At 45.2% G+C, this 26,597-nt stretch overlaps 1 protein-coding gene across 6 annotated transcripts in view; it reads left to right on the plus strand.

Moving 5' to 3' along the window:
• The window catches only part of IL15RA (interleukin 15 receptor subunit alpha), a 44,882-nt gene extending 18,642 nt beyond the window's left edge, over positions 1-26,240 (plus strand). The window contains exons 2-8 of one of the 6 annotated variants that reach the window (XR_016039201.1): positions 9,172-9,366; positions 11,150-11,242; positions 14,069-14,260; positions 14,761-14,793; positions 22,410-22,485; positions 24,866-25,149; positions 25,358-26,236. Coding sequence is in view for 5 of the 6 variants with exons in the window: in XM_088844207.1 (XP_088700333.1) it covers positions 9,172-9,366; positions 11,150-11,242; positions 14,069-14,260; positions 14,761-14,793; positions 22,410-22,485; positions 24,866-25,049 (773 nt within the window). In the remaining variant the exon portion in view is untranslated. Of the gene's footprint in view, positions 1-9,171; positions 9,367-11,149; positions 11,243-14,068; positions 14,261-14,760; positions 14,794-22,409; positions 22,486-24,865 lie in introns of all 6 variants that reach the window. The other 5 variants (XM_088844207.1, XM_055426946.2, XM_088844208.1 and 2 more) reach the window with 5 other exon arrangements.
• The last annotated feature ends 357 nt before the right edge of the window (positions 26,241-26,597 follow it).

Consider the following 26,597-nt stretch of genomic DNA (forward strand, 5'->3'; position numbering starts at 1 on the left):
CTGGCCAATGAGCTTCCGTGCATGCGTGAACTGGCCAATGAGCTTCTGCCAGCTTGATCTTTTGAACAGAAATAGGTGCTTATGTAACCTGAGATTATAAAAACCGCTGTGACGTGGGCTCGGGGCTCTTGTCCCACTCCACTGCGCTGGAGGAGGCATGAGCCCTAGCTCGAGCTAGAAATAAACCCCATTCTTGCTTTTGCATTGCTGCGAGTGTCTTATTCTACCAGTATGGGGGAACCGGACTCAGGGCATAACATTTGGGGGCTCGTCCGGGATCCCTCTGACTGGGGAGAATAACGCTCTCCCGGCAGAAGGGGTTCATCAGCCTGGAGGAGGGCTGATTATAGCACCGGTGCAAAGTCTGTTCAGGGGCGATCGCCGTAGCCAGCGTAAGGCCGAGGCCCAGCATTCGCGCTGGAAGGCAGCTGGATCTGCAAGGTCTGTTCAGGGGCGAATTGGTCGCCGTAGCCAGCGTAAGGCCGAGGCCCAGCATTCGCGCTGGAAGGCAGCTGGATCTGCAAGGTCAGGGGCGAATTGATCGCCATAGCCGGCATAAGGCCGAGGCCCAGCATTCGCGCTGGAAGGCAGCTGGCTCTGCGGGAGAGAGGAGGGAGGTCTCTCCCGATCCGGAATCTGGTGGGCGGTGGACGCCCTTTGGTAAGGTTACTTTAAACTGCAGGAAGCCTCAGAGGTCTCAGAGACCTAGTAGTGTGTTTTCGGCGGATGTTTGTCTGTCCTCCGTTTGTCGTGTTATCGTGTGTGCCGGCATTGTCTCTCCTGTGTCTGTTCTCTGCCATAATCTGTTCTGTGGTCATGGGTCAAGGAAGCTCTACCCCGCTCTCCCTCATGATGGATCATTTCTCTAACTTTAAATCTAGGGCGCGAGACTTGTCTCTGCTAGTGAAGAGGAATAAGCTGGTGACGCTCTGCTCCTCGGAGTGACCCACTTTTAATGTCGGGTGGCCGAGAGAGGGAACCTTCAGCCTGCCCACCATCCGGGCTGTTGGGGGAAGGTTCTCATGCCCGGCCCTTCCGGCCACCCGGACCAGATGCCCTATATCCTGGTCTGGCAAGATCTGGTGGAAAACCCACCAGCATGGATAAAGCCTTTTGTTTCTATCCTTTTCACCCATAATCCCACCTGGGATGACTGTCAGTAGCTGTTACAGGTGCTCTTCACCATGGAAGAAAGGGAAAGGATTCTATCGGAAGCTCGGAAACATGTCCGGGGTGTGGACGGGAGGCCCACCCTGCAGCCGAACCTAATTGATGAGGGATTTCCATTGACCCGGCCCCAGTGGGACTTTGAGCGCGCAGAAGGTAGGGAGCATCTCCGAGTGTACCGCCAGACTCTTATGGCAGGCCTCCGAGCAGCTGCCCAGAGACCAAGGAATTTGGCTAAAATAAAGTTGTTCAGGGATTGGTGTTGGCTATGGAGATTAAATGAAAATTATGCTGCGAATACAATCCCCAGAGCTCGGGTCAAGTAAAAAGGATGAATCGGACCCTAAAGGAAACACTGGCAAAATTGGCAATAGAGACTGGCGGGGACTGGGTGACTCTCCTTCCTTATGCCCTTTTATTGTTTATGGGGTCCCTCCGCCGACCCCCTATAGAATCGGTCCAACTGTTTTATAAACTAGTAAATTTTATATTGTCATGTCTAAGTCATGACTAAAGACTCGCACTGTGTCTGTCTTGGTATGTCTTGGTCTCTGAGTAATATTTTTGAAGTTAATTTGTAAATGAGCTCTATTTAATTGGCTTAAAGGGTAAGCGCTTACAAATTCCAGGTTCAAGTAAAGTGGAAAATATTCAGTATTAAATACCTGATATTAATGTTTGTTGATCTATCTAATATAGACATGTCTTAGAGTAATTAACATTAAGTAGAATATTTTCATTGTACCTAGGTTCAGTGTAAATTAAATATATCTGTTACAAGTTTGTCGACAAAGAAATTACCTTGAGTGAAAAAAAAAAAAAAAAACTTCTAAGAAATGTAAATGAGACAAGAGCTTTTAGATAAACTCTATTAAGATTAAAAATGTCTGTCTAAAACAGTTTCTCTAGATTTTGGTAACCTGAATTTCTAAGGTTGTGCTAAATTAAGTAACAAAAGTTTATTGAATAGCTAGGTCATTTCCAAATAAAATAAGGTTCTGAAACATTCACTACTGAATACTAACTTACAGAAAAACTAAAGATTTTAGACTATTAACAAATAATGTTTGATGCCATCCTGAGATGTTTGCTAAAATTTTTTAAGTTATCACTGGTATTTATGTTCATCAATCTATAGAATGCTAATATAAAGGTCAATTCTTGTTTGCTTAAGGGAAGTAAGATGTGTGTGTTCAGTAAAGAAGGTATGAATAATGAAGTTACATTTTATGAAGGAAAAAGGTAATAGGTCTGACTTACAGTTGGCTGTTTCAGGATGGGAGAACAAATGGGTACAGAAAGTGATAAAATGGTTTTGTGGAAAGTGGACCCCAAGGAAAGAGTTTTGTGTATAAACAAATGTTTTCTTGAGATGTTAGACTGCATTTGACAATAGATTTAAGATTATTTGCCTCTTAAATGGTCTGTTCTATATTTGCCTCTGAAATCCTATATTGTTACTATGGCTGAGTGCATAGCTATTGTTTCAGTGACCTATAATCCCATCTGACTGAGTGTTCTAAACCTTTCTGATATTTGTTGACAAAACTTCCTAAATCAATCTGATGAAGCACTTTTGGCTTCTAGCTGACTTTGGGATGCTTCAGAGGGCCCCTGAAACATCCCAAAGGGAGATACTATACTAATTGGGTTCAACTTCCATGTTAAAGTACATGGGAAGTACTGTCAAGTGAATAATAAGTCTCGGGTATATTGTATGGTAAATGTTAATAATACAGATATCCTAGAAACAATTTATATATAAATTCTGATATATTCAGGTAAAATATTGCCGTAATTCTGATTACTATCTTAAAGTGTTGTCACAGCACTAACCAAGTTTCTTGTGAAAATGCTTCCTCTTCCAGAAGATTTATAAAAAGGACTTTTAGATAAATACAAGTTTCTGAACTGGGTAAGAAATTAAAAGATTCTAGTGAGAAACCTGATGACTGTACAAAGGTTAACAAAAGGACCGAATGAACTGGCAAATATGCTTATAACTTTTATGGTTTCTGAAAAATTACTGGTTTGAATCTGTGTTTTAATTATGACTTAACAGTAATTTGGTAAAATGGTATTTAATAGACAAATTGAAGCATTTAACATTTTTCTCTGTCTGACCCCTTCAGAGACTGGAAACTCTTAGGCTTCCAGTAACTTTATCAGATAAACTAAGAAGGTTATCTCACTAACAGGTACAGAAATCTTAGTTTGGGAGACCTTAAGAAAGGGAGGAATTCACTCACCTCTGTTGTGCAAAATCTGTGATAAGCCTTTGAGATGACTTTCTCTAACCCTGAAAGGTCTTAAAGTTAAGTTTGAGACTCCATAAAAGTTTCAGCAAAAAAAAAAAAAAGAAAAGAAAAGTCTATGGTTATATAAATAATCAGGTCAAGTTTATTGAGAACAGATTTATTTTGTAAACAAGTCTTAATTTGGTTATATTTGGTAGAAATGAGAGTGATTTTAGGGAGAAAAAGATGTTTCAATGAATGTTGAATCCTAGTTTGTTAATGGAAGTCTGTATCTACTAAGACTCATTTCCTGAATGATCTTTGCTGTTATGTGATATTAATATGGGATTTGGTTGAGTTCTTAAAGAGCACCCTAGGTTTGTTTCTGAAGCTTGTCTCAGTGATCTATCTTTGGATGAAGATCAGATGCCTTATGACCTGCAACTAGGACTGGAAAAAAGACATAATTTAAGGGACTGTCTCCAACCTGGATGGAAGGACTTTTTTCAGAAGAAACTACACTACACCAGGATGAGAAGACGACGACATCAGAGGTAGACAGCTTGCCCAAGATGCTGGACCTGATTCGTATGATTATTTATAATGTTTTCTTGACTTCTTAGACCTCTGCATATAAATCAAATGCTTTTTTACCATAGGCCTGATCCTATGCTAGTTTTAGAAATTAATCCAATTGTCGGGTTTGTAGACATGTAAAAGCTCATTCTGCTTATACAAAAACTCTGTTAGACTTGTGCCATCCTAATGTCCTTAAACCATGGCAAAAGTCTGCTTCTAAATTGGAAAATGAAAAACAATAGCTGGAAATCAGAGTCAGGGCTATGGGAAATCCAAGATGGCTGCTTGGCTTTTCTCAGCTCCCTGACAAACCTCATTTTTTATGTGATGGGTTAAAGCCTTCCTGGCTACAGGGTTAATGCCTCCATAATGAAAAATCATGGAATATTAAGCTTGTTAATTGTTAAATTAAGTTTCTAGTTTTGTTAATGTCTAGTGTTTACTAAGACTCATGGCTGAAACAGTTCCTTGTTATGTGATACTGCTAAAAGATTTAATTAAGTTATTAAAAAGGACACTCTAGGTTAGTTTCTAAAGCTTATCTCAGTAACCAATCTTCAGATAAAGGTCAGATGCTCCATAATGTACAACCAGGAGATTAACACCAGGCTATAGGCTTCCCTGGTGGCTCAGAGGTTAAAGCATCTGCCTCCAATGCGGGAGACCCGGGTTCGATCCCTGGGTCGGGAAGATCCCCTGGAGAAGGAGACGGTAACCCACTCCAGTATTCTTGCCTGGAGAATCCCATGGACGGAGAAGCCTGGTGGGCTACAGTCCACGGGGTCGCAAAGAGTCGGTCACGACTGAGCGACAGAACGGAACGGATAGTCATTTAACAAATGAAGTCAGGTGACTTGGGGTATACCAGGCTTTATCTAAGAAAAGTTCTTGACTTATAATTCTTATTTTACTCTTAACTGCTAGCTATGGCTATATTATTTTCTATGTCACTTGTTTCACTGAGACTGTGATATAATGCTGATATGCAGTTCCATATGAGATCAATAATTGTAATAATGTGACTCTGGGTATGAGAAAAAGCAACAAGAGGGAATATTTTCCTGGACCAGGAGGCTAGTGAGACAGTGGTCCAGAGACTTTTGCTACTTGCAAGGCCTGGTCCAGTTTTAGCACACTGAGTGGCCCATCGCTTCCCTAGACCTGGGAATGAGCCTTCCCAGCAACGCGGGACACAATGGCCATGAAATGGTGTCACATGGTCAGATATGTGGCTATGAAGGGACCCTGCTGACTGGAAGTTGGTACTTGCCAGCTGCCTCTACAAAGATTACGTCACGACCATTGCAAGCTGCTGCAACACCCCCTGAAAGAAGTTCAGGGTGAAAATCAGGAATGAGGCACTCTGTGCTCTGAAAAAACTGGCAGAACAGGCCTTCAGATAGTCAGATCTTTTCAGAAAAAGGTTTTATGAGTTCCCATTCTTGCATCTTCTCATACCTAGAAAAACACTGACGTCATTAATGGTGACATCTGCTTTGGCTATTAAAAAAATTTTTACTATTAAAAGTCAAAATAGAGTAGCTATGGTTCAGACATCCTGGGAAATAACTATTTCCCAGATATCCTGAAAAATGATATTATGGGTGTGATTTCAGATTGGACGCTGTGACCTAATGTAGAACTTGATGTTCCTGTAATGCATTTTTGCTTCTGTACTTTGCTTGCTGCTCATAGAACTAAAGATCCCTGGATCAAACTCTACCCACGGAGGAAGATTCCTCCGTTTGAACAACAGAAAAGGGGGGAGATGTTAGGAGCCCTAACATCTGAGTAGCCAGGATAGGCCTGAGACCTTGCTTAGGCCTAAGTTTTGATTTCCTGGAGAGAGGGTGGAGGCTAAGTCCACAGAAACTCCTCCCTAAGAAGATCCCGCCGGCGCCAAAAATTAAGAAACTCCTCCCTAGAAAAGTCCCGCCGGCGCCAAAAGTCGAGCCAATCAGAGTAAAAAGGGAAATCCCCCAGAAAAACCCCGCGCGCATATAAACTGGCCAATGAGCTTCCGTGCATGCGTGAACTGGCCAATGAGCTTCTGCCAGCTTGATCTTTTGAACAGAAATAGGTGCTTATGTAACCTGAGATTATAAAAACCGCTGTGACCTGGGCTCGGGGCTCTTGTCCCACTCCACTGCGCTGGAGGAGGCATGAGCCCTAGCTCGAGCTAGAAATAAACCCCATTCTTGCTTTTGCATTGCTGCGAGTGTCTTATTCTACCAGTATGGGGGAACCGGACTCAGGGCATAACAGTCTGAATCAGGCCACTGTCTGGTTGTTAGCTATTTTGATTGTTACCCCAGCATATATCATGGAAAAAAAAAACAAACCTGTGTACACATCAGAAGAAATAGAGCATTACAAAATATTTCAAAAGCATTAAAACCATTAAAAACTCAGAAAGCATGAAAAGGCAACAGTCTTGTCTCTCAGCTGCGTCACCTCCAGTGTGAATAGTTTCTTGTGTATACTTTTGGAGATGTTATGTATAAATAAAAAGCTGGATATATGTATTGCTTCATTTCTCACTGAGGGTAGTGTATAATACACAGTGCTCTGTTCCTTTTCTTCCAAACCTAACAGTTTATCCTGGAAATCTCTCCACGTCAGTGCATAACTTTCTTTTTTTCCTCTAATCTCTATTGTAAAGAGCTGGGTAGGACTTCATGGTACAGTGGTGCTATAATCTCTATTGTAATTTATTTTTTCTCCTATTGACGACATACAGGGTAATTTACTGGCTATTTTAATGGACAATGTTGTACACACTCACTTCATAAATACACCAGTAAGGCAAATCCTAGAGGTGGAACTGCTGAGTTCAAGGGTATATGCATAAGTGTTGTAACAACATTTCACAGGAATACAGATATAGCTGTAAAACGAAATCCCTGGGAGCAGAATTGCAGGGTCAAAATGCATGGGTATTTAGATTGCAAGTATGTCTCACTTGGGGCTGTATGAGCAACATGCCAGTAATGGTGTAGTAACCAGCTTCTGGCTCTATTCCAACTTGGGAGCTGAAAGCACTGTCTTAGGTAGTTTTATTTTACATTTCCTTCATTATGACTGAGGTTGAGTATTTTAAAAATATATTTAAGAGCATTTGTATTTCCTTTTCTGTCAAGATCCAGTTTATACTCTTTGCCTATTTTTCCTTGGGATTGGCAGTCTTTTGATTGAAGTTAACCCTATGTGATAGAAAATGCAGGGTTTTTTCAATTTGGTCATTTGTCTTCTGACTTACATTGAGTTTTGCCATGTGGGGCCGTGTTTCTTTTTATGCGGGGCAGTATTAATCTTGTCAACCTCAGTAACTCCGAGGACTGCACTAGTTCTGTGCTGACTCACTCAGCTGGCCTTAGTAACAAGGGCAGTGGTTTGTTTTAAGGCTACATAGCCTGGGGCAGGCTGTTCCTGAAAGGGGCCAGGAAGTAAATAATTTAGATCTCTGTTGCAACAATTCAGTCCTGCTGTTGCAGAGTGAAAGCATCAATCTTCATAAACAAATGAGCAAGGCTGTGTGCCAATAAAACTTTATTGGCAAAAGTAGATGGCAGGCTCGATTTGGCCCTTGGGCCCTAGTTTGCTGACCCCTGGCACAGGAGACAGTTAGGGCGCCTTCCTCCTCCACTCTGTGAATCCAACTGGCTCTACATTCAGTCTTCCCCTCAGAGTCCCTCCCTGGCAGAAAGATTACTTCACTCACTTCTCTTGCCTGAGTCCGAACCCTCATGACGCTCCAGCTGCTCAGCAGAGACTTACTCATTTCCCACCCTGGAACCCAGAAGTCAGCTCCCCAGGCAGCTGTGGGCAGCCAGGCACCCAACCAACGAGCCACTCGGCACAAACACACCCTTCAGTAACTGAGAAGGGAAGCTTCAGGACGATGGCAAATGCTATTGAGGAATTTCCCTCCGTGGGACTTTTCCTCCAGCACAGCCCACTCTCAGCCACCTCGACAGCCCTACATATGCGAGGCTTGCCCTCAGAAACTAGTTCTCCCATCTCTTCCATGCACAAGAAAACCTAATAATGTACTGAACTGATGGGAAAAGAGCATTAAGAAATCATACAGTTGTTTCAAGTGGCTACAGGAAAATCTTGCTTTGAAACTTTAGCTGCAATAGACTCTTCCTGGCTTTGGATGGGACTCAGTCTTAAATGAGGCCGCTTTGAAGGAAAGGTGGTAACCTGGCTGGGTCCTCACCTTGTAAGAACTGAGGACCCTTGTGAGGGAGGGCTTTCCTGAGGAAGTGGCATTGAACTAAGCTAGGAAGGGTGGGGTGGGGAAAGGCAGGGGGGCATGGTGAAGGCATGGGGGGTGGTGATGGGCCAAAGGCCAGTGTGGCCAGAGGCAAGAGTAGCTGGAGAGGCAGACGGGGCCAGCAGAGCCTTCCTCAAGGCTCTGCGTCTTAAATACAGCTGTGGATGGAACCCACTGCAGAGGAAAAGGTCACAGAACTCTGGGACTCGGGTGAGGGAGGGCTTTCCTAAGAAAGTGACATTAAACTCAGCTTAGGAAAGACAGCAGTGGGCAACCAGGAAAAAGTGAAGTCATCAAATATGCATTTATAAAGATGCTGCTGGGGACTCCCCTGGTGGTCCAGTGGGTAAGACTCCACATTCCCAATGCGGTGGGGCCCGGGTTCCATCCCCTGTGGGGGAACTAGATCCCACATACTGCAACTAAAGATCTCACACGCCACAACTAAAGATCCTGAGTGCCACAGCTTAGACCTGGCGCAGCCAAAGAAATAAACACATAAACTTTTTAAGGAATGAAGATGATGCCAGCTGCCTTGTGGAAATGGAAGGCTTGTTAAAGGTAGCAATCTGGAGCCTTTTGCTGTTCAGGCAAGAAAGGCAGGGTAGGAGAGAGACAGAGGTGGACATGTTTAAACGATACGGAGGCTGGAGACAGGGGGTGGAGGACAGGGAGGGGCCCCCACTGATGACCCGCGGGCACTAGTGATGCTCAGTGGCTGGCTCCCAAAGAAAGACCCTGGACCACTTCTAGATGGTGGGCGCCCTTACTCAACATCTTCCACGTGCTTGAATCTGGGGGGTGGATCCCCAGGGTCCCTCGGGTTTAAAGGTACTGACTTCCACCCAAGCATCCCGCAGAGCAAGCTGCAGTCTGCTCACATCTTCCCTCTCGTCTACACTTCTGTAGGCATCACCTGCCCGACTCCCACATCCGTGGAGCATGCAGACATCCAGGTCAAGAATTACAGCATCAACTCCAGGGAGCGGTATGTTTGTAATTCTGGCTTCAAGCGTAAAGCTGGGACCTCCAGCCTGACCCAGTGTGTGTTTAACGAGACCGCGAAAGTCGCCCACTGGACCACTCCCAACCTCAAGTGCATCAGTAAGTGACTGTCCCAGCACTGTCCCTCAGCCCCTTTTGCCACGGCCATGCAGAGAGCAGACCGCAGTTTGGGCAGCTGATGAGGGGGCCTACCCATCTGGGTTGAGGACTGAGGCTGAATAAACCAATGGGCCTCTAAACACAGCTCAAAGAGGGGGAACTGCGTGGGCTTTGGGGTCACATAGTTCCGGATCCAAATCCCCGGATCCAAATCCCGGCTCTGCCACATAACCACCCATGAGACCTTGGGCAAGGGCCTCAATGTCTTTGATCTCTTGGTTCCTCATCAAGAAAATGGGCCTGATTCATCAGGTCCTTTCAACATTGTGGGTTGTAGGAGGAGTAAGCAAACTGGTAAATATTAACTATTATTACCATCAGTGCTTTAGATCACAAAAGCAAGAACTGGGCTACAGACAGAGGTGTTTGCTCACAGCACCTTGCTCCCTGGAGGGCTGCCCGATTCCTCCCCAGGGGACAGCCCACAGGGAAACCACTGCCCTTCCTCCCCCGTTGATACCTGCCCTGAGAGAAGTGGGGAGACCCATGGAGCAGAGACCTCCTGGTCCAGACATTACCTGGGATCCAGCCAGAGCTCCAGACCAAGAATGAGGAGAGATCTATGGAATTCCCCCACCTTAAAAAAAAAATCCACAACTGGATAACCATGCCAGAAGTCAAAGAATCGTAGAGTGGAAGCCAGCAGTGTTATTTTCAGGAAGACTAAGCTCTGTACTCTAGAGAAGGAAAGAGCAACCCATAGTCTTCCAAGAGAAGGATGCGGTCAATAGTTACTGCACACATGGTGTGTGTCCAGGTGGGATGCGTTCTCATGTAACATTTGTGGACATTCTCAGCTCCTTTCCCGGAAAAGCAGACAAATGGGGGTGTTCAAGAGCAGATTCATGGCTGGGGGACTCCTTGAAAAGCCAGTCTCTCTATTGAATCTGTAGTGTTGAGATCACCCTGTGCCCCTGCCCTGCCACCGCGTGGCCACCGTGCAGGGCTCAGAGGCCAGGCAAGCCTTCTGCTTGTAGCAGAGGCATCGCTGGGCTGGGAACAGGGTGCCCACCGCATGGACCGTTGGGCCCATGGGAATGGGCTGGGTGAGGCCAGGTCTGAGCAGTAACTTTGGGGAGAGCACGGCTGTCTTCCTCAGTCTAGCCCGGGGACCCACTGGAACTGTAGTCCCAGGGGCGAAATTCAGGGCTTCTTACTGTAAAGAGAATGGGCATTTCCTCAACATCCCAGTTCCCCTGGGTGAATGAATCAAGGATGTTGAACTGAACGGGGTGGGTTGCAGGGTGGGGCGGGGGGAATGAAGGATGGGGGTAAGCCTAGAATCATAGATGTTTAGAACCAAAGACTGGAGGAACCTTTAGGTCTTAGCCCCCAAAGCCCCACCTTTTACTACTAACCGCTCCCTCCATGATTTCCCCAACAACTTGTGCCAAAAACAATCCATTGAGGAATCATTTGTTTTCTCATGCAAAAGCCAGTGTTACAAAGCTGAGTTGATGTCATTGCTATCTTTCTAGCCAAAGACACTTGCCTCTGAACTTGTGCAGTCTGTTTGCACTGGGAACTGTGGACGAACAGCTGTTTATCTCGTGTGTGTCTGGCCAGGCCTGGGCGGCCAGATGTGTCCACTTTAAATTATAAATGTATTATTTATTTAAATTATGCATTTATTATTATTATTCTTTTATCTACATCCAGTTCTGAAGCCAGTCCAGGTTCCACCCTTGGGATCATAAATGCTATGTGGTTATCCTCTCTCTAGGAGACCCCTCCCTGAGTCACCAAAGGCCACCCTCCACAGCAGCGCCGACAGGGTTGACCCCAGAGCCAGAGAGCCCCACCCCCTCCGGAAAAGGTAGGAATGCCACAGACTCTCTCAGGACTCACATCCCCGGCCACCCTGAGGTCCATAGAGAGCCTGCAGATCCGTGGACCACTGCTGGGGTTCCACCACAGACACCCCTTATTCACGTCAAGGATAAGAACTGATATTAGCTTCATTTTTTCTTTTAAGCCGAAGTTGCCGGACAACCAGGCTTCACGGGTGCACACTTCATAATGGTTTAAAATCCACTCTCACTGGGCCAGATCACACTTTGTGGTAGATGCGTAGCTTCGAGAATGGGGGGTTGGGGCTGAGGTTCTGCCCACCCTGCAAATCAGCCTTCCTGGGCCTCATGGGCACTGGCAGAAAACCCAACCCTCCTGGATCAGAGACGGAGGACTCTCTTGCCTGGCACTGCAGGCAGCAGGGCCACCGGCAGTTTCCATCAAGCCCCTCGTCCACATGTGCCTTAAACAGGCCTAAGCAGGTGCCCGTGTGGGCGGCGGACATCCCTGGAGAGGACGGAGCCTGAGCAGGAACCTGATGTTTTACTGTTGGTGTGAACACATCTGCCTTGTGCTCCAGGGGGAGGTAGTGTCTCCACCTGCCAAGGCCATCCAAGCATCCTTGAAAAGATGGCGCTTCCACTGGCAAGACGTGCAGAACCGGGAGAGACCCAAGCACACCATCTGCCAACAACCCCACCCGTGATCGTTTTGGCACACACGCTTGCACAAAGCTGCCGGGGTTCTGCATTGTGGCTGAGTCTTAGGCAAACTACCCTAGTTTCCTCTGCACTGTTAAGAAAATCTGAGCTCTTGGGTGCAAAATATCCTGGCAAAACTCGCCCTGTGTCTTCTGACACCCTCTCTTGACTCCTGATTCTCTGTGGCCCATTACCCAGTGTGAGGTTTTTATTTATTTATTTTGGCTGTGCTGGGTGTCTGTTGATGCTCAGGCTTTTCTCTAGTTGCGGCGAGCAAGGGCTATGCTTGAGTTGCGGTGCATGGGTTTCTCATTGCTGTGGCTTCTCTTGCTGTGGGAGCACAGACTCTAGGCGCCCGGGCTTCAGAAGTTGCAGCTCGTGGATCAGGAGTTGTGGTTCGAGGGCTCCAGCGCGCTGGCTCACTAGTTGTGGCGTCTAGGTTTAGTTGCCCAGAGGCATGTGGGAGCTTCCTGGGCCAGGGATCAAACCTGTGTCTCCTGCATCGGCAGGTGGATTCTTTACCATGGAGCCATCAGGGAAGCCCCAGTGCCAGGCTGCTCCTGGCCCCGTCTCCTCCTTTCCCTCCAGGAGGAGCCATCCCACAGTGGTTGACAGCGCTTCTCGGGCCGCCTCCCTCGAGAGCCAGTTCTTAGCTGAGGATGCTCACTGAGATCTCCTGGAACTCTGGGTGGTCTGGGGGGCACCTGGTTACTGGGGTTCCAGAAGCTCTCCTGGGACCCTCAGGGGACCACGGCTGAGAACCATTGCTGAAGGGAAGGTGGAAAGGTGGAGCAAGGGTTTCCTTCCAGTTACTGAGCCGATGACAAACAAGAAGAGGCTGGGGTGCCCACAACCCCTTTGACCTGAGTCACACCTGGCTCGAGGGACTTCCCTCTCAGCCTGGCCTTCACGCCCCAAGCACTTGGCAGATTGCAGCCACGCAGGGAAATCTCAGGTGTGAGTGTAACCTCCAGGGTGTGTGCTGTGGCCAGGGGCACCTCATGGGCCTGCTCCAGGTCCGGGGGAGCATGGTCTGCAGACTGCCTGGGCCCTACGAGGTGCCGAGAGAGGGTGAAAGGGCACGATGACTCCTCCGGCGCACGTGACTGGGAGAGCGTGGGGCAGAGGCCCCAACAGGGGGCCGGATAGCCCAGGATGTGCGATTACAGCTTCTCCTCCAGGGCTGAGCTCATCAGGACTGTATTATCACGCTGAAAGACCCACTCACCACGGAAACAGAACAGCAGGGTTGTGCCACTGCTCCCTATGGGTTGCGGCAGCTGCTGGCTAGTGAGGGTTGGGAGGTCAAGGACCTCAACGCAAGGCAGGCAGCTCAGCCTCCTCCCAGAGATGGGCACCAGGCCAGGATGCATCCCTCAGGTTCCCTTTCGAAAGGTCAGATGGGCTGAACCCCAGGTTCCCCTTATTTCAAAAGTTTTGTGCAAGTATGTAAAAAGTAAACTAAAGTTAGCATCCTGATGTCTTTGGCAAGTACAGTTCCACTTTTCTTAATTATTTTTATTCATTCACTTTTTGGTTGCACTGGTTCTTCGTTGCTATGCGAGGGCTCTCTCTAGCTGTGGTGGGCGGGGGCTACTCTCTAGTTGGGGGGCTCAGGCTACTCACTGCCGTGGCTTCTCTTGGTGCAGAGCACGGGCTCAGTGGTTGGGGCTGGTGGGCTCTAGAGCACAGGCTCAGCAGTTGTGGTGCACTGGCTTCGTTGCTCCACAGCAGGAGGGATCTTTCCAGACCAGGGGTCGAACCCCCCCGTTTGCTGCATTGGCAGGTGGATACTTATCCAATGGACAGCCAGGGAAATCGCCTGTTCCACTTGTTTGTCTGAGCTGGGTCTCCTGGTAACCACTTCTCCAGTGCCTGATTCTACTCAAATCTTTGAGATCGTTAGCTTGTGTGGCCCATGATAAGTAGTCATAAATCCGCTAGTGTCCACAAAAGCCTCTTGGCCATTCGGAACCGACGAAGATGTTACCCACTCAAGGGATCTTCCCCCAGAGCTGTGGAGGAGTTTGCTGGGAGAGGGCTGGCCGGGGTGGGCTCACGGGAGAAGGTGTTGGTCCACTCTCTTCTGAAGCTGAGAAAAGACACTGTTCTCAATGTTTTCATTGTCCATGTCTTGCACTCCCCTGCAGAGCCAGATCTTACTTCCAAGTCAGACACCAAAGTGGCCACAAGGCCAACTACTGGACCAGGCTCCAGGCTGCCGTCCACAGCTCCTCCTGTGGTAACCACAGGGGTAGTCAGTAAGGAGACCACCTCCGTCCCAGCTCAGACAGCAGCCAAGGTTCCGGAACACACACACCCGGCCTTGCAGGACACGCACGGTTAGTGCTGGCTTTGCCTGCTGGAGGAGAGACGCGGGTGCAGATCCAGAGTAGGCCGATCACATCACACCATCCAATCCAAAATCAGGATGACTGCGTGACCCTCTGCCTCCTGCTCTCTGCCACAGCCTTCTCACTCTGGCCTGTGTTCTATGCTCCACCCTACTTCAGAGGGAAGAGAACTGTCTCCCTCCACATTAAGCCGCATGGCAGAGCCTTTGCTGCGAATCTGATTAAGATCTGCCTCCTCCTGACATGGGAGGACAGAGAAGCTTTCTGCCATCTGGAATCACGGTGTGAGGGATGGGGGCACGCTCTCTGGGTAATATGCATGTTCTGTAAATGCGCCTCTGATTCCTAAGCATGGCTCAGCATGGAAACAAGTGATCCTGGTTCTATGCTAAAGTGAGTCTGATTTTGCTGGCTGTGAATCTCCTGCTTAGAGAATTTAGTGCCTTCAGGACCGTGGCAATAACTGAGCTGTAATCTCTTCCCTGCAGGTGCATATCAGTACAATCCCAGAGTTGTGACTGGTGAGTATTTTCCTTGGTCCTTTGTGGTTATATTTTATCTGCATCAAGTGGTGGTGTCTATGTTCAGGGAACCTCAGTGCTGGGGTGCTGGATGGTCCTGACTTACTCCTGCTGTTCCAGTGTGGTCACCAACAGCTGCCCCTTTCACTCTCAGAAGTGTCTCCGTGTAGATGAGTTACCTGACTGCACTGTTTACAGTGTGTGCAGAATTCTAGGTTGGCTATTCATCTTAATGTTGGTAGGTTCTCACTGTCAGGCAATTGGTACAGAAGCCAGGGTTGGTGCACCACAGGGCCCCCTCGTGCAGCTGTTCAGGCCTACCAAGTCGGGGCTAGACTGTCATTCAGGACCCACCGGAAAACCAGTTAACATCATTAAATGATGTTCTGCCATGAGACGCACTTATCTTTCACAGGGAGCTAGCACTATACACTCAACAGCAAGAAGTTCGCGTTCATGGTATTAAAGGCATCTTTACAGAAGACACACGACTTTAAGGCTGGGAGGGAGAGAAAGTCCCAGAGAGTATAAGGAGGAAAACGGAAAAGTGCTTGGAAGAATGAAAGATGAAGAGGAAGGGAAAAGAGAGAGAAAAAAGGAGAGGGGAGGAAACAGGAGCAGGGAGAAATGCAAGTTTTCAGTGAAGGAAAAAAACTATTTCAACACAGACAAAAATTAATTTTTAATTTCTATTCACAAGTTTCCTGGCTAGAGAAAGATTCAAGTTTTTGTAGTTATATTTTATCTTCATCAAGTGTGTTCTGGGAAAAAACCAAGTGGCTTTGGTCGTTTTTGCATTTAGTTGATTAGAATGGTTTTAAGAACAGTCGAAACATATGCCAATGCAAGATATTTTTAAAAGGCTCTCTGGAGAGTGTTTTCATGGAAAAACTGTGGCATTTAATGGACAACGACGTTGAAACAAAAGTATGTTTATCATTTAAGAGTTGGCCAATAAGTAACAGAGCTGACCAAATTTTTCTCCTTGTGTCACATATTACATTAATCTTTCTACAGACTTTTACATTTTTTTAGTCATTTTCTTGAACTGTTACTGTTTGCCCAGGGCTTAACAATTAAAAGTTACAAAAGGCTGTACAGTAAAAAGCCCATCTCTGACTGAAAGTCCCCTTGCAGGCAGGCAGGAACTCCTGCTATCAGATTTCAGGGTGTCCTTCAGAGGGAGTCAGTTTGTAAATAGCATGTCGAAGACACACAATATAGTTAGGTATATCATGTTCACTATTCTGCACCTTGTCTTTACCTAATGGTATGTCTTGGAAATTTTTTCATATCAATAGATGAAAAACTCACCTCATTCTTTCCAACAGCTCAGGATATTCTATTATATGGATTTGCCACAATTTATCCAGCCAAACCCCTATTGGGCCTTGGGGTTCCCTACATTCTTGGGCTATGTAACAAAGGAGGACTAATCGGAAAACCTTATGTCACTTTGCACAGGTGCAAGAGTGGTAGTGGTGCTGGTTTAGTCACTAAGTCATGTCCGACTCTTGTGACTCCGTGGACAGTAGCCTCAGGCTCCCTCCATTCACGGGATTTCCCAGGCAAGAATACTGGAGTGGGTTGCCATTTCCTTCTCCACGGGATCTTCCCGACCCAGGCATTGAACCCCCCAGTCTCTTGCATCACCTGCAGTGGCACATGGATTCTTTACCACTGAGCCAGCTGGAAAGCCCATGTATAAGTATACCTGAAAGAAAAAAAATCCTACAAAATTTGAGGGCCATTTTTTTCCAGTGTGGATTTCCAAACTATTTTATTATGAGATCTAATCTGTATTTCTTGCTAGTTCATGACTTTCACTGGATTAAAATATCAAAAATTCTCTCCCTTATTCTAAAGTGCCAGATAATAAACATGAACTGAATACCTACAATAGGCAAAGATAGCTCTGCTCAAGGAACTGTGGAAATACAGAGATTTAAAAAAAAACACTTTAAATCTTTTATGTGGCATGAATAAGATTTCTTTCTTCCAGACTGCTTAATGTAACACTAACTATAAGACAGGCCTAGTCAGCAAAGACATGAAAATGAGATCCATTTAAGTTTTATCGGTTAAGAAAATAGGAATTAAAACTAAAACCCTGCTAGGTGTCTAGAAATACTTAGTGATGGACAGTTTCTTCAAAGTATGTCAGTCACACACAATCCCAACCACCTGGGACCCACCGGGCACAAGTGTGTCCCACCGGGCACAAGAGGCAGAGGCACTCATGACACCTTGGGCATCTGTAGGGGCTCCTATTTCTGCAGGAATAAGTCACTGACTTATCATCTTTGGAAGATGATATAAATAATGCTTTACCATAGCAGTTGCTCAGTAGATATTACTGTAATGTTTTAATCAGTCCACTGGTATTACCAATATCAGTTCTTAAAAAATGAATTAGGTAAATGATTATCATGACTTTTATGTATTTAAAGATTTTTTTTTTTTTTGATGTGGACCATTTCTAAAGTCTTTATTGAAGTTGTTACAATATTGCCTCTGTTTTATGTTTTGGGTTTTTGGCCCCGAGGGATGTGGGGTCTTAGCTCCCCGATCAGTGATTGAACCTGCACACCTTGTATTGGAAGGGGAAGTCTTAACCCCTGGGCGGCCAGGGAAGTCCCTTTCGCAACTTTTAAAAGTGGCTCTTTTAGTGCAACAAAATGGTAAATAGTAGATGTTCCATAAGTGAGTGAGCAAATGCTCATTGGAGTTTGAGGGCTCTAACATTTCAGCGCATGTTGAGGGAAATGGTCCTCATTTCACGGTCTTCTATATCTATGCACTCACTTGGCAGCCTTTCTTTTTAATCAATAACCTTATTCAATTATTCCAATGTCTGTCTCTGCTCCTTACCTAGGCTATTTTTGAAGATTCCTGGTTGTAAAACAAAAGGATAGAATGTCAGCTACGACAGTGTTTACATTGCCATGTCCATTTCGTACACCCGAGGGGAAGGGCTCATCTTTCAGAGCAGAAGTACATCTGCTGTAGTTTACATGCTCAGCCTTTAAAGGGAGCTACCTTTATATCATATCATTCGTCTGTTCAAACGATACAAAGTGAGCTCCTATCTTGTGCCAGAAGTGGTCCTAACCTGCAACAACATGCAGATTTCTCATTAAATGCAAATGGCACTTTACATGTCCTTCAGCTGCAGTTCAGTTCAGTCGCTCAGTCTTGTCCAGCTCTTTGTGACCCCATGGGCTGCAGCATGCCAAGCTTCCCTATCCTTCACTATCTCCCAGAGATTGCTCAAATTCATGCCCACTGAGTCAATGATGCCATACAACCATCTCATCCTCTGTTGTCCCCTATTCCTCCCACCTTCAATCTTTCCCAGCATCAGGGTCTTTTCCAATGAGTTGACTCTTCTCATCAGGTGGCCAAAGTACTGGAACTTCAGCTTCAGCATCAATTCTTCAGCCTCAGGGTTGATTTCCTTTAGGTTTGACTGGTTTGATCTCCTTGCAGTCCAAGGGACTCTCAAGAGTCTTCACCAACACCACAGTTCAATAGCAAAAATTCTTCAGCACTCAGCTTTCTTTATGGTCCAATTCTCACATCCAAACATGACTACTGGAAAAACCATAGCTTTGACTAGATGGACCTTTGTCGGCAAAGTAATGGCTCTGTTTTTCAATATGCTGTCTAGGTTGGTCATAGCTTTTCTTCCAAGGAGCAGTGCTTTTTAATTTCATAGCTGCAGTCACCATCCACAATAATTTTCAGGCCCAAGAAAATAAAGTCTGTCGCTGTTTCCATTGTTTCCCCATCTATTTGCCATGAAATGATGGGACCAGATGCCATGATCTTAGTGTTTTGAATGTTGAATTTTAAGCCAGATTTTTCACTCTCCTCTTTCACTTCCATCAAGAGGCTCTTTAGTTCCTCTTCACTTTCTGCCATAAGAGTGGTGTCATCTGCATATCTGAGGTTATTGATATTTCTTCCGGAAATCTTGATTCCAGCTTGTGCTTCATCCAGCCCAGCATTTAGCATGATGTGCTCTGCATATAAGTTAAATGAGCAGGGTGACTATATACAGCCTTGACCTACTCCTTCACCTGTTTGGAACCAGTCTGTTGTTCCATGTCTGGTTCTAACTGTTGCTTCTTGACCTGCATACAGATTTCTCAGGAGACAGATCAGGTGGTCTGGTATTCCCACCTCTTTAAGAATTTGTCACAGTTTGTTGTGATTCACATGGTCAAAGCCTTTAGTGTAGTCAATAAAGCAGATGTTGTTCTGGAATTCTCTTGCTTTTTCTATGATCCAACAAATGTTGCCAATTTGATCTCTGGTTCCTCTGCCTTTTCTAAATCCAGCTTGTACATCTGGAAGTTCTTGATTCAGGTACTGTTGAAGCCTAGCTTGCAGGAATTTGAGCATTACCTTGCTAGCACGTGAAATGAGTGCAATTGTGTGGTAGTTTGAACATTCTTTGGCATTGCCCTTCTTTGGGATTGGAATGAAAACCGACCTTTTCCAGTTCTTTAGCTTGCAGAAGGTTAATGATTTAATTCCATCAATTAAGTATTTATTGATTACCTACTCTGAACCCAGCACTTCCTACGTGCTCAGTACAGGAAGACACAAAAGAGAAACCATTGCCAGGGACCAAGGTGTTGACATTCTCATTTCATAACTGCCTTCAGCAAACGCAGGCACATAGCATGTCAGATACCCTACTGTCTGACTGAGCTAGTTTGTAGGTACTGCCAAGAAATGGTGATTCCCTGGATATGCATAGAGAACACTTTTATAAAACTGAAGTATAGTTGATTTACAACAATACGTTAGTCTCAGGTGTGCAGCATTTTTGTAGATTATACTCCATTCATGTTATTACAAGATAATTGTCTGTAAGTCCTTCTGCTATACAGTATATCTTTATTGCTCATCTATTTTATGTATGGTGGTTTATATCTGTTAATCCCCTGTCTCTAATTTGTCCCTCTCTCTTCCCTCTTTCCTTTGGTAACCACAAGTTTGTTTTCTCTGTGTCTGTTCCTGTTTTACATATACATTCATTTGTATTATTTGTTAGATTCCACATATAAGTGATATCATACAGTATTTCTCTTTCTCTGACCTATTTCACTAAGCATAATATACTCTAGACCCATCCACACTGCTGCAAATGATAGAATTTCATTCTTTTTTATGGCTGAGAAGTATTACGTTGTACATAAATACCACCTCTTTATCCATTCATCTGTTCATGGACATTTGGGTTGTTTCCATGTCTTGATTTGGAAAATAGTGCTGCTATGAACCCTGGGGTGCACATATCTTTTCAAATTAATATTATCTGTAGACTTGTTGATGGTGGCCATTCTGACTGGCATGAGGTGGTACCTCACTGTGGTTACAGAGGACTCCTTCACCCGCACTGAACATGGTCCACTGGCCACCTCGGCTGTCTTCTCCACTGCAGACCCAACATCACCGTAGGCTGAAGGCAAGGCAGGGGCTCCTGGCCCTTCTGGCCTCCTGTGCAATAATCCATCTTCTCCTTCCTCTCTCAAGCTAATCCTCCTCCCGTCTCTGTGTCATCAAATCTCTTTTCCTTTTTCTCCAACCCATGCACCCTGCTAGAAAAAGTGTGGAAAATATGACAGTCGATGCATTAATCCATTGTTTTGGCAATTCTGGTTTCAATTTCTTCACTAAATTTGGTGATTCTGGTTTCAATCTCTTTACTAAATTTAGTGATTCTTGTTTCAATTTCTTTACTACATTTGCCTGGAAATAACTGGGGAAGAAACCAAACGTCTGAGTTCCAGGGGCTGAATTCAAATTGCTTTGTCATATCATTGGCTCAGGACCCCTTTTTGAGCTTGAGTCTGAGTCTGCAGCTTCTATTCTCAGTAAGAAACAGGAAGCAGCATTGTGAAAGTGGAACTAAAGTTAACATCAGCTTGCCTTTTCCAATAAATCTCTCCGTGAACAGTAAATGCATGCCCACCTAATTAGTCAATGTGAAGGAAGACTTTACTGGAGGGTATAACATCTCTGCTAAGGAATTTGTCTTTTAGGCATAATGATGATTAATATTAAATCTAGAAACTCAGAACAACGTTCACTAATTTCTCATGTTTTCTCTTACTTCTTTTGGAATAGCTTTTCTAAGTTTTATTTACTTAGGTAAATAAAAGTAGTCTTGTTTTTGTAACTTTAGTGTCTCTTCTGATTAGAGCGTCATTGCAAAAAGATCAGGGTGGGGGAATGCAAACTTTTAAAAAAAGAAAATAAAGTTATCTACAAGCCCAAAGAACTACTTAATACTTAGCATATATTCTTCAAGACTATTTTGTGTATACGGACACATACGTGGCTTACTGGAAATTCTTTTATTCATTTTTATCTCAACCAGCTTTTTCACTTAAGACTTTGTAGACATCTTTCTGTATTAACAAATGTAGATTTAAAAGTTTTGAAAAGCTGAATAATACTCCATTGTATGGGTATGTCACATTTCATTTAACTGTCTACTGATAAGAGATTTAGATTAACATTTTAAAAATTATTTTAAACAATGCTTTAGTTGCTTTAGTAATGCATACTCCTGTGTATGCATTTCCCATTTTCTTAGAATACATTTCTAGAAGTGAAATTAGAGTCAAAAGTAATGGTCTTCTCTGAAGCCTCCGTTACACATTGCCGTTTCCTGTCCTATTCTGCAGAAATCTGGGTATGTTCCCTCATCTTATCTCTAGCCGTTTTTGAGGACAGTTCTAGTTTAAGGCCAAGTCCTTGCACACACGGTTGTGGCTGTCTGTCTAGGCGCAGGTCTGAAAAGCTCAAGGCCCCAGGTGATCAATATGCCTCCTGGGCCACAGTGAGACTCCTGGGTCCGCAGTTGTTTGGGTTGTAATCTTAATTTTTTTTTAGTTTAGTTTAGTTTGGCTGTGATGGATCTTCATTGCTGTGTGCACTTTTCTCCAGTTGCAGTGCTCAGGCTTCTCTTCGCAGTGGCTTTGCTCCTCATGGAGCAGGGCTCTAGGGCCTGCGGGCTTCAGTAGTTGTGGCTCCTGGGCTCCAGAGTGCAGGCTCAGTAGCTGTGGTACTTGGGCCCAGGTGCTCTGCAGCAAGTGGGATGTTCCCAGACCAAGGATCAAACCCATGTCTCCTGCACTGGCAAGTGAATTCTTTACCACTGAGTCACCAGGGAAGCCCCAGATTGTCATCTTAGACACAGGGCACGTTGGTGATTTTTGCAGGGAGATTTCACAATATTAAGGCAAACTGGCCAAATCTAATCTAATCTAATCTGGCAGCTTCTAATTGAAACAAGTGTTTTAAAAATAGTACTGTTTCACCTGCCCCTGGGAGCAGCCCTCTTGCTTCCACATGAAGGTCCCACCCTCCCTAACAACTCCTAGACAACCACTGTGGTTGTGTTGGCGGGAAAGGAGTGTCCTCTCTGCCCTGATGTAGAACAGACAGAACAGCGTGGATCTCAGGATCTGTTAGTAACTGTGAGCTGGTTGGGAAGGCATCTGGATCTCTCTGCAGAAGCGTAAACTACAGAATTTTCAGGCTCAGGAATGCTGGGACTTTGAGCAGGATGCCAACTCATTCTGCTCTCTTTCCAGCGGCCGTCTCCACAGCTGTCGCCGTGCTCTTTGGGGTGTGCCTGGTGTCTCTTCTGGTACGTTGCCTGAGGTCAAGGTGAGTAGCACAGTAGACCCACGCTGGAAAAGATGCTTCTTCCCCCAAGAGCAGGGTTGCATCTGATGACATAGGTCTACCCTTGCCAAGAAAGACTCTTTCCTGGCTGGAGATGTGGGTGCTTCTACCCACTCTGTGTTGGGCAAAAGGAGTGTCCAGGCCAAGTGGTCACTGGAGTCAGGCCTGTTCCCTTTGCTGTCCAAAGGCAGCCTGCAGGTCACTGGTCAGAATCCAGGCAGCCAGAAATCAATGGACGGCATGGGGCCAATTCACCAAAAGCCAATTCAGAAGGAAAGAATGTGCCAAGTAACTGATTTGATGGATGTGCAATTTGTATGATATATTTACGGATTGTTCTTGAATGTACTTGTTAAAAACAGACACACGTGCCCATAAATAGGCTCATACATGTTAACTTTGGCATTTCTAATACTAGAAATTCTATATTTCAGCATTGCTGGCAAGACCGTTTCTGCCACTTGCTGAAATTTCAGCTTTTATTTTCCTAATCTTTAGGCATTTTTACCATTCCTTCATAAAAGCCTCAAATAGCATATTAGCCTTGACTCTGTACTTCCATCAGCTGGTAGCCAGTATTTTATCATTCCATAGTGATATGGCTGTTCCAGACATATCAGGTGTGTTGAAACTAAACTTTTAATCACTAGTCACAAAAATTTCTTCCTAAACACTATATCAACATAAAGATTATACTACTCTTCGAGCCTAACTTTGACAAAATGAATATTCCATGAAATGGCACTGCAAAGCCAAAATATTCACACACATCAAAATACTCACACACATCAAAATATTCTCACACAATTTCAAAAGCTATTAATATCACCCTAACCAAAAAGAAATGCCATAAATGTCATAGCCTAGAAATCAAGAAAAGAAGGCTGATGTTTTACTTAAAAATTCATCAAAAAATTCCCCTAAATGCTAAAATATTTGTGAAATAGAAAATGACTTTTAAAAGGATTTTAAGAATATCATTACAGTTAAATAATTTCTACATAAAATGTATTTAGAATTATTCTTAGGAGATATAATTAGAATATATTCATTGATGATATTAAAAAAGAATAAATACACAATCTTTTTAAAGAAGACATTAAAATATATTCTTAAAAAGAATTTGTAAATTTGATAAATTTGGCCAATAAACATGCTCCTAAAAAGAGTACATCAATATTCACTGATTGTATTTATGGTAATAGTCATGAACGTATCTTTAAGGACTGGTAAGCATAATAACTGCCTAGAAAATCCCATGGATGGAGGAGCCTGGTAGGCTGCAGTCCGTGGGGTCGCTAAGGGTCAGACACGACTGAGCGACTTTACTTCCACTTTTCACTTTCACACATTGGAGAAGGAAATGGCAACCCACTCCAGTGTTCTTGCCTGGAGAATCCCAGGGAAGGGGGAGCCTGGTGGGCTTCCGTCTATGGGGTCACACAGAGTCGGACACGACTGAAGTGACTTAGCAGCAGTAGCAAGCATAATAACATTGCTACTTGGCTTTATGGTTAGCTGATTCTTTTTGTAAGCTGATTAATTTGCAAATTGGTTATTAGGTAGATTAGTGATTCAACAAATTGGGTTTTAGAAAATTGGTTTTGTAAACTGGCCTAGAGTTCTGATTTATAGTTTAGGCCTCACTGCACGGAGCTCAGGTGTTGACTCGACAATGTCCTGAAAATTGCTTCTTCTCAGGAGGCAGACTGTGTAATCCATAGGTCCGCATGGATTACTCAGGACCTAAAACACACATCCAGTGACAGGTGGGGAGGCGTGGTGTTAAGATTCTCTGCATCCCCTACTCCTGGCTTCTCAAGAACTGATTAATATATTTGTTTATTTATTTAACACTTACTAAATAAATGTCAGGGCTTCCCTAGTGGCTCAGATGGTAAACTCTCTGTGTACAATGTAGGAGACTTGGCTTCAATCCCTGGGTCGGGAAGATCCCCTAGAGAAGGAAATGGGAACCCACTCCAGTACCCTTGCCTGGAAAATCCAATGGACAGCGGAGCCCTGTAGGCTACAGCCCATGGGGTCGCAGAGAGTTGGACATGACTGAGTGAACTTTATAACCATGACATCACTTTTATCAGGACTGTCAATATTGGCTTGGCCAGGCTCCTCGTCATTCTCTCCTCCCATGGCACCTGGCACTGGAACCACTGCCTTTTGGCAGGGTGTTGGCAAGGCGGGTAGAGCTGCCCCCACAGTGCTGGTAAAACTTGGTGGACAAAGGGGTGAAATCCAAAATACGATCTAAAGACCGCCTGTGAGTGGAGGCACTCCATCAGAGTGTCCGAAATGAACTGTTTGTTGACACAATCTCTCCTCGGTCAATTATCCTACTTTCCAGGCAAGCCCACCAGACACCCGGTGTTGAGATGGAGAGCATGGAGAGTGCGCCGATGACCACGGGGGCAGATGCCAGAGGGGAGGACACGGAAATCCACCCGCATGGCTCAGGAGGCTCTGGGAACGCCGAGGCCAGGAGAGGCCGCAGTGAAGGCCCAGCTCTTCTCCAGCCAGAAAGGACCTAGGGAAGACTTGGGGCGCTGGCCCCAGGGGAAAGACCCCCAGGGTGAGGAAACATCCGGCCATCATTTTACTGACTGCCCAGCTCAAGCATCGCCCTTACCGGTGGGTTCTCTGGGCTCAGGACAGATGCCCGCTGTCTACCTGCCTGCCCTGGGTGTAAGGCCCAGTTCCCAAAGTCCCAGCCATCAACAGTTACCCGGGAGGGAGTGAAGGCCTCAGGGCTTCCTATCAGGGCTTTTATTTCATCGTGACATTTATTCAGGACAGCTTGTCCACGCGATTCAATCCCATTCCTCACCCTGACCTGCAGGTTACAAAGAGAAGAAACACACCCGAGGCTGCAAGTGAACTACAAGACTCCTCCTGGATTGGGAGGTGTTAAGGATGGCACCAGCATTTCAGCTTGTAAAACCTTCTCTCGGCCAGGTGCTCTGCGTGCACGGAAAGGGAGCCGAGAGAGACCGTGCCTAGTGGATCCTCTAGATTTAAGGATTCAGGAAGAAGAAAACTTACCTTGGTGACGTTTTTCTATAGATGTGCATTTATATTTATATCCTGTCTTTTATATCTACATATTATAAGATTTGTATTTTGAAATTGTTCCTTGTACAAACAATATAAAATGTCTATTTTCAATATAAAAAAAAAATTGCACTGAAAGAATGACTGATGAGAAATGTACCTCAAAGAAAAAAAGGAGACCCGGAATGCAGAGTCCCACATGACTGAGGCCAGCTTTTCTCTCTGAAAGGAGGCAAAGGTCCTGCCTGCAGCTGAGTCAGACTGTGGCTTTGGAGAATTTCTGGTAGCGTTTCCACGTGAGAAGCACGTGTGTGCCTGCTGCACATGCTGTCCCTGTGTTGTTTTCTTTCCTTCTTTGATGTTTATATTTGTTTATGAAATCATGGGTCTTGTTTCCCATTTTACATATGGGAAAACAGACCTAGAGAATTGACTTGCCCATTTACTCATGCAGAGTCTGCACAGAGCCGGGATGGGAGCAGGTGCAGGGGCGGGACTGTAAATCAGGTGTCAGCCGCCCCATCACACGGCCAGGGTAACAGGGAGGGGAGGTGGAATGCAGGCAGAGCAACCAGTTCACCTGCTGTCGGGGCTCTCAGAGTGCTCTTTCTTGTGACTTTCTTCAGGTCATGAATGTAGATGCCTTCTTCAGGGCTGGTGTACTGGGATGACCGTGAGGGATGGGATGGGGAGGGAGGGGGGAGGGGGGTTTCAGGATGGGGAACACATGTACACCCAAGGCTGATTCAGGTCAATGTATGGTAAAAACCACTACAATATTGTAAAGTAATTAGCCTCCAATTTAAAAAAATTAATTAAAAAAAAAAGGGTGACGGAAGAAAGAGTAGGAATTCTAAATAGCTGGTGTTGGGGATTTCAGAGCTGTACCATTTTCACTGTCTCTTTCAACGAGCAGGAAACACTAACACTCAAGCTGAGCCTTGCATACACTTGGTTATCCGGTTATCCTTACATACACTGCTTATCTACAGTTTTTTGATTCTCTCTCCGGCTGTTTGTCCCTAAGT

This window comes from Moschus berezovskii, chromosome 15 (assembly GCF_049115385.1).
Source record: "Moschus berezovskii isolate FMDL1 chromosome 15, NW_MosBer_1.0, whole genome shotgun sequence".
Classification (NCBI taxonomy): Eukaryota; Metazoa; Chordata; class Mammalia; order Artiodactyla; family Moschidae; genus Moschus; species Moschus berezovskii.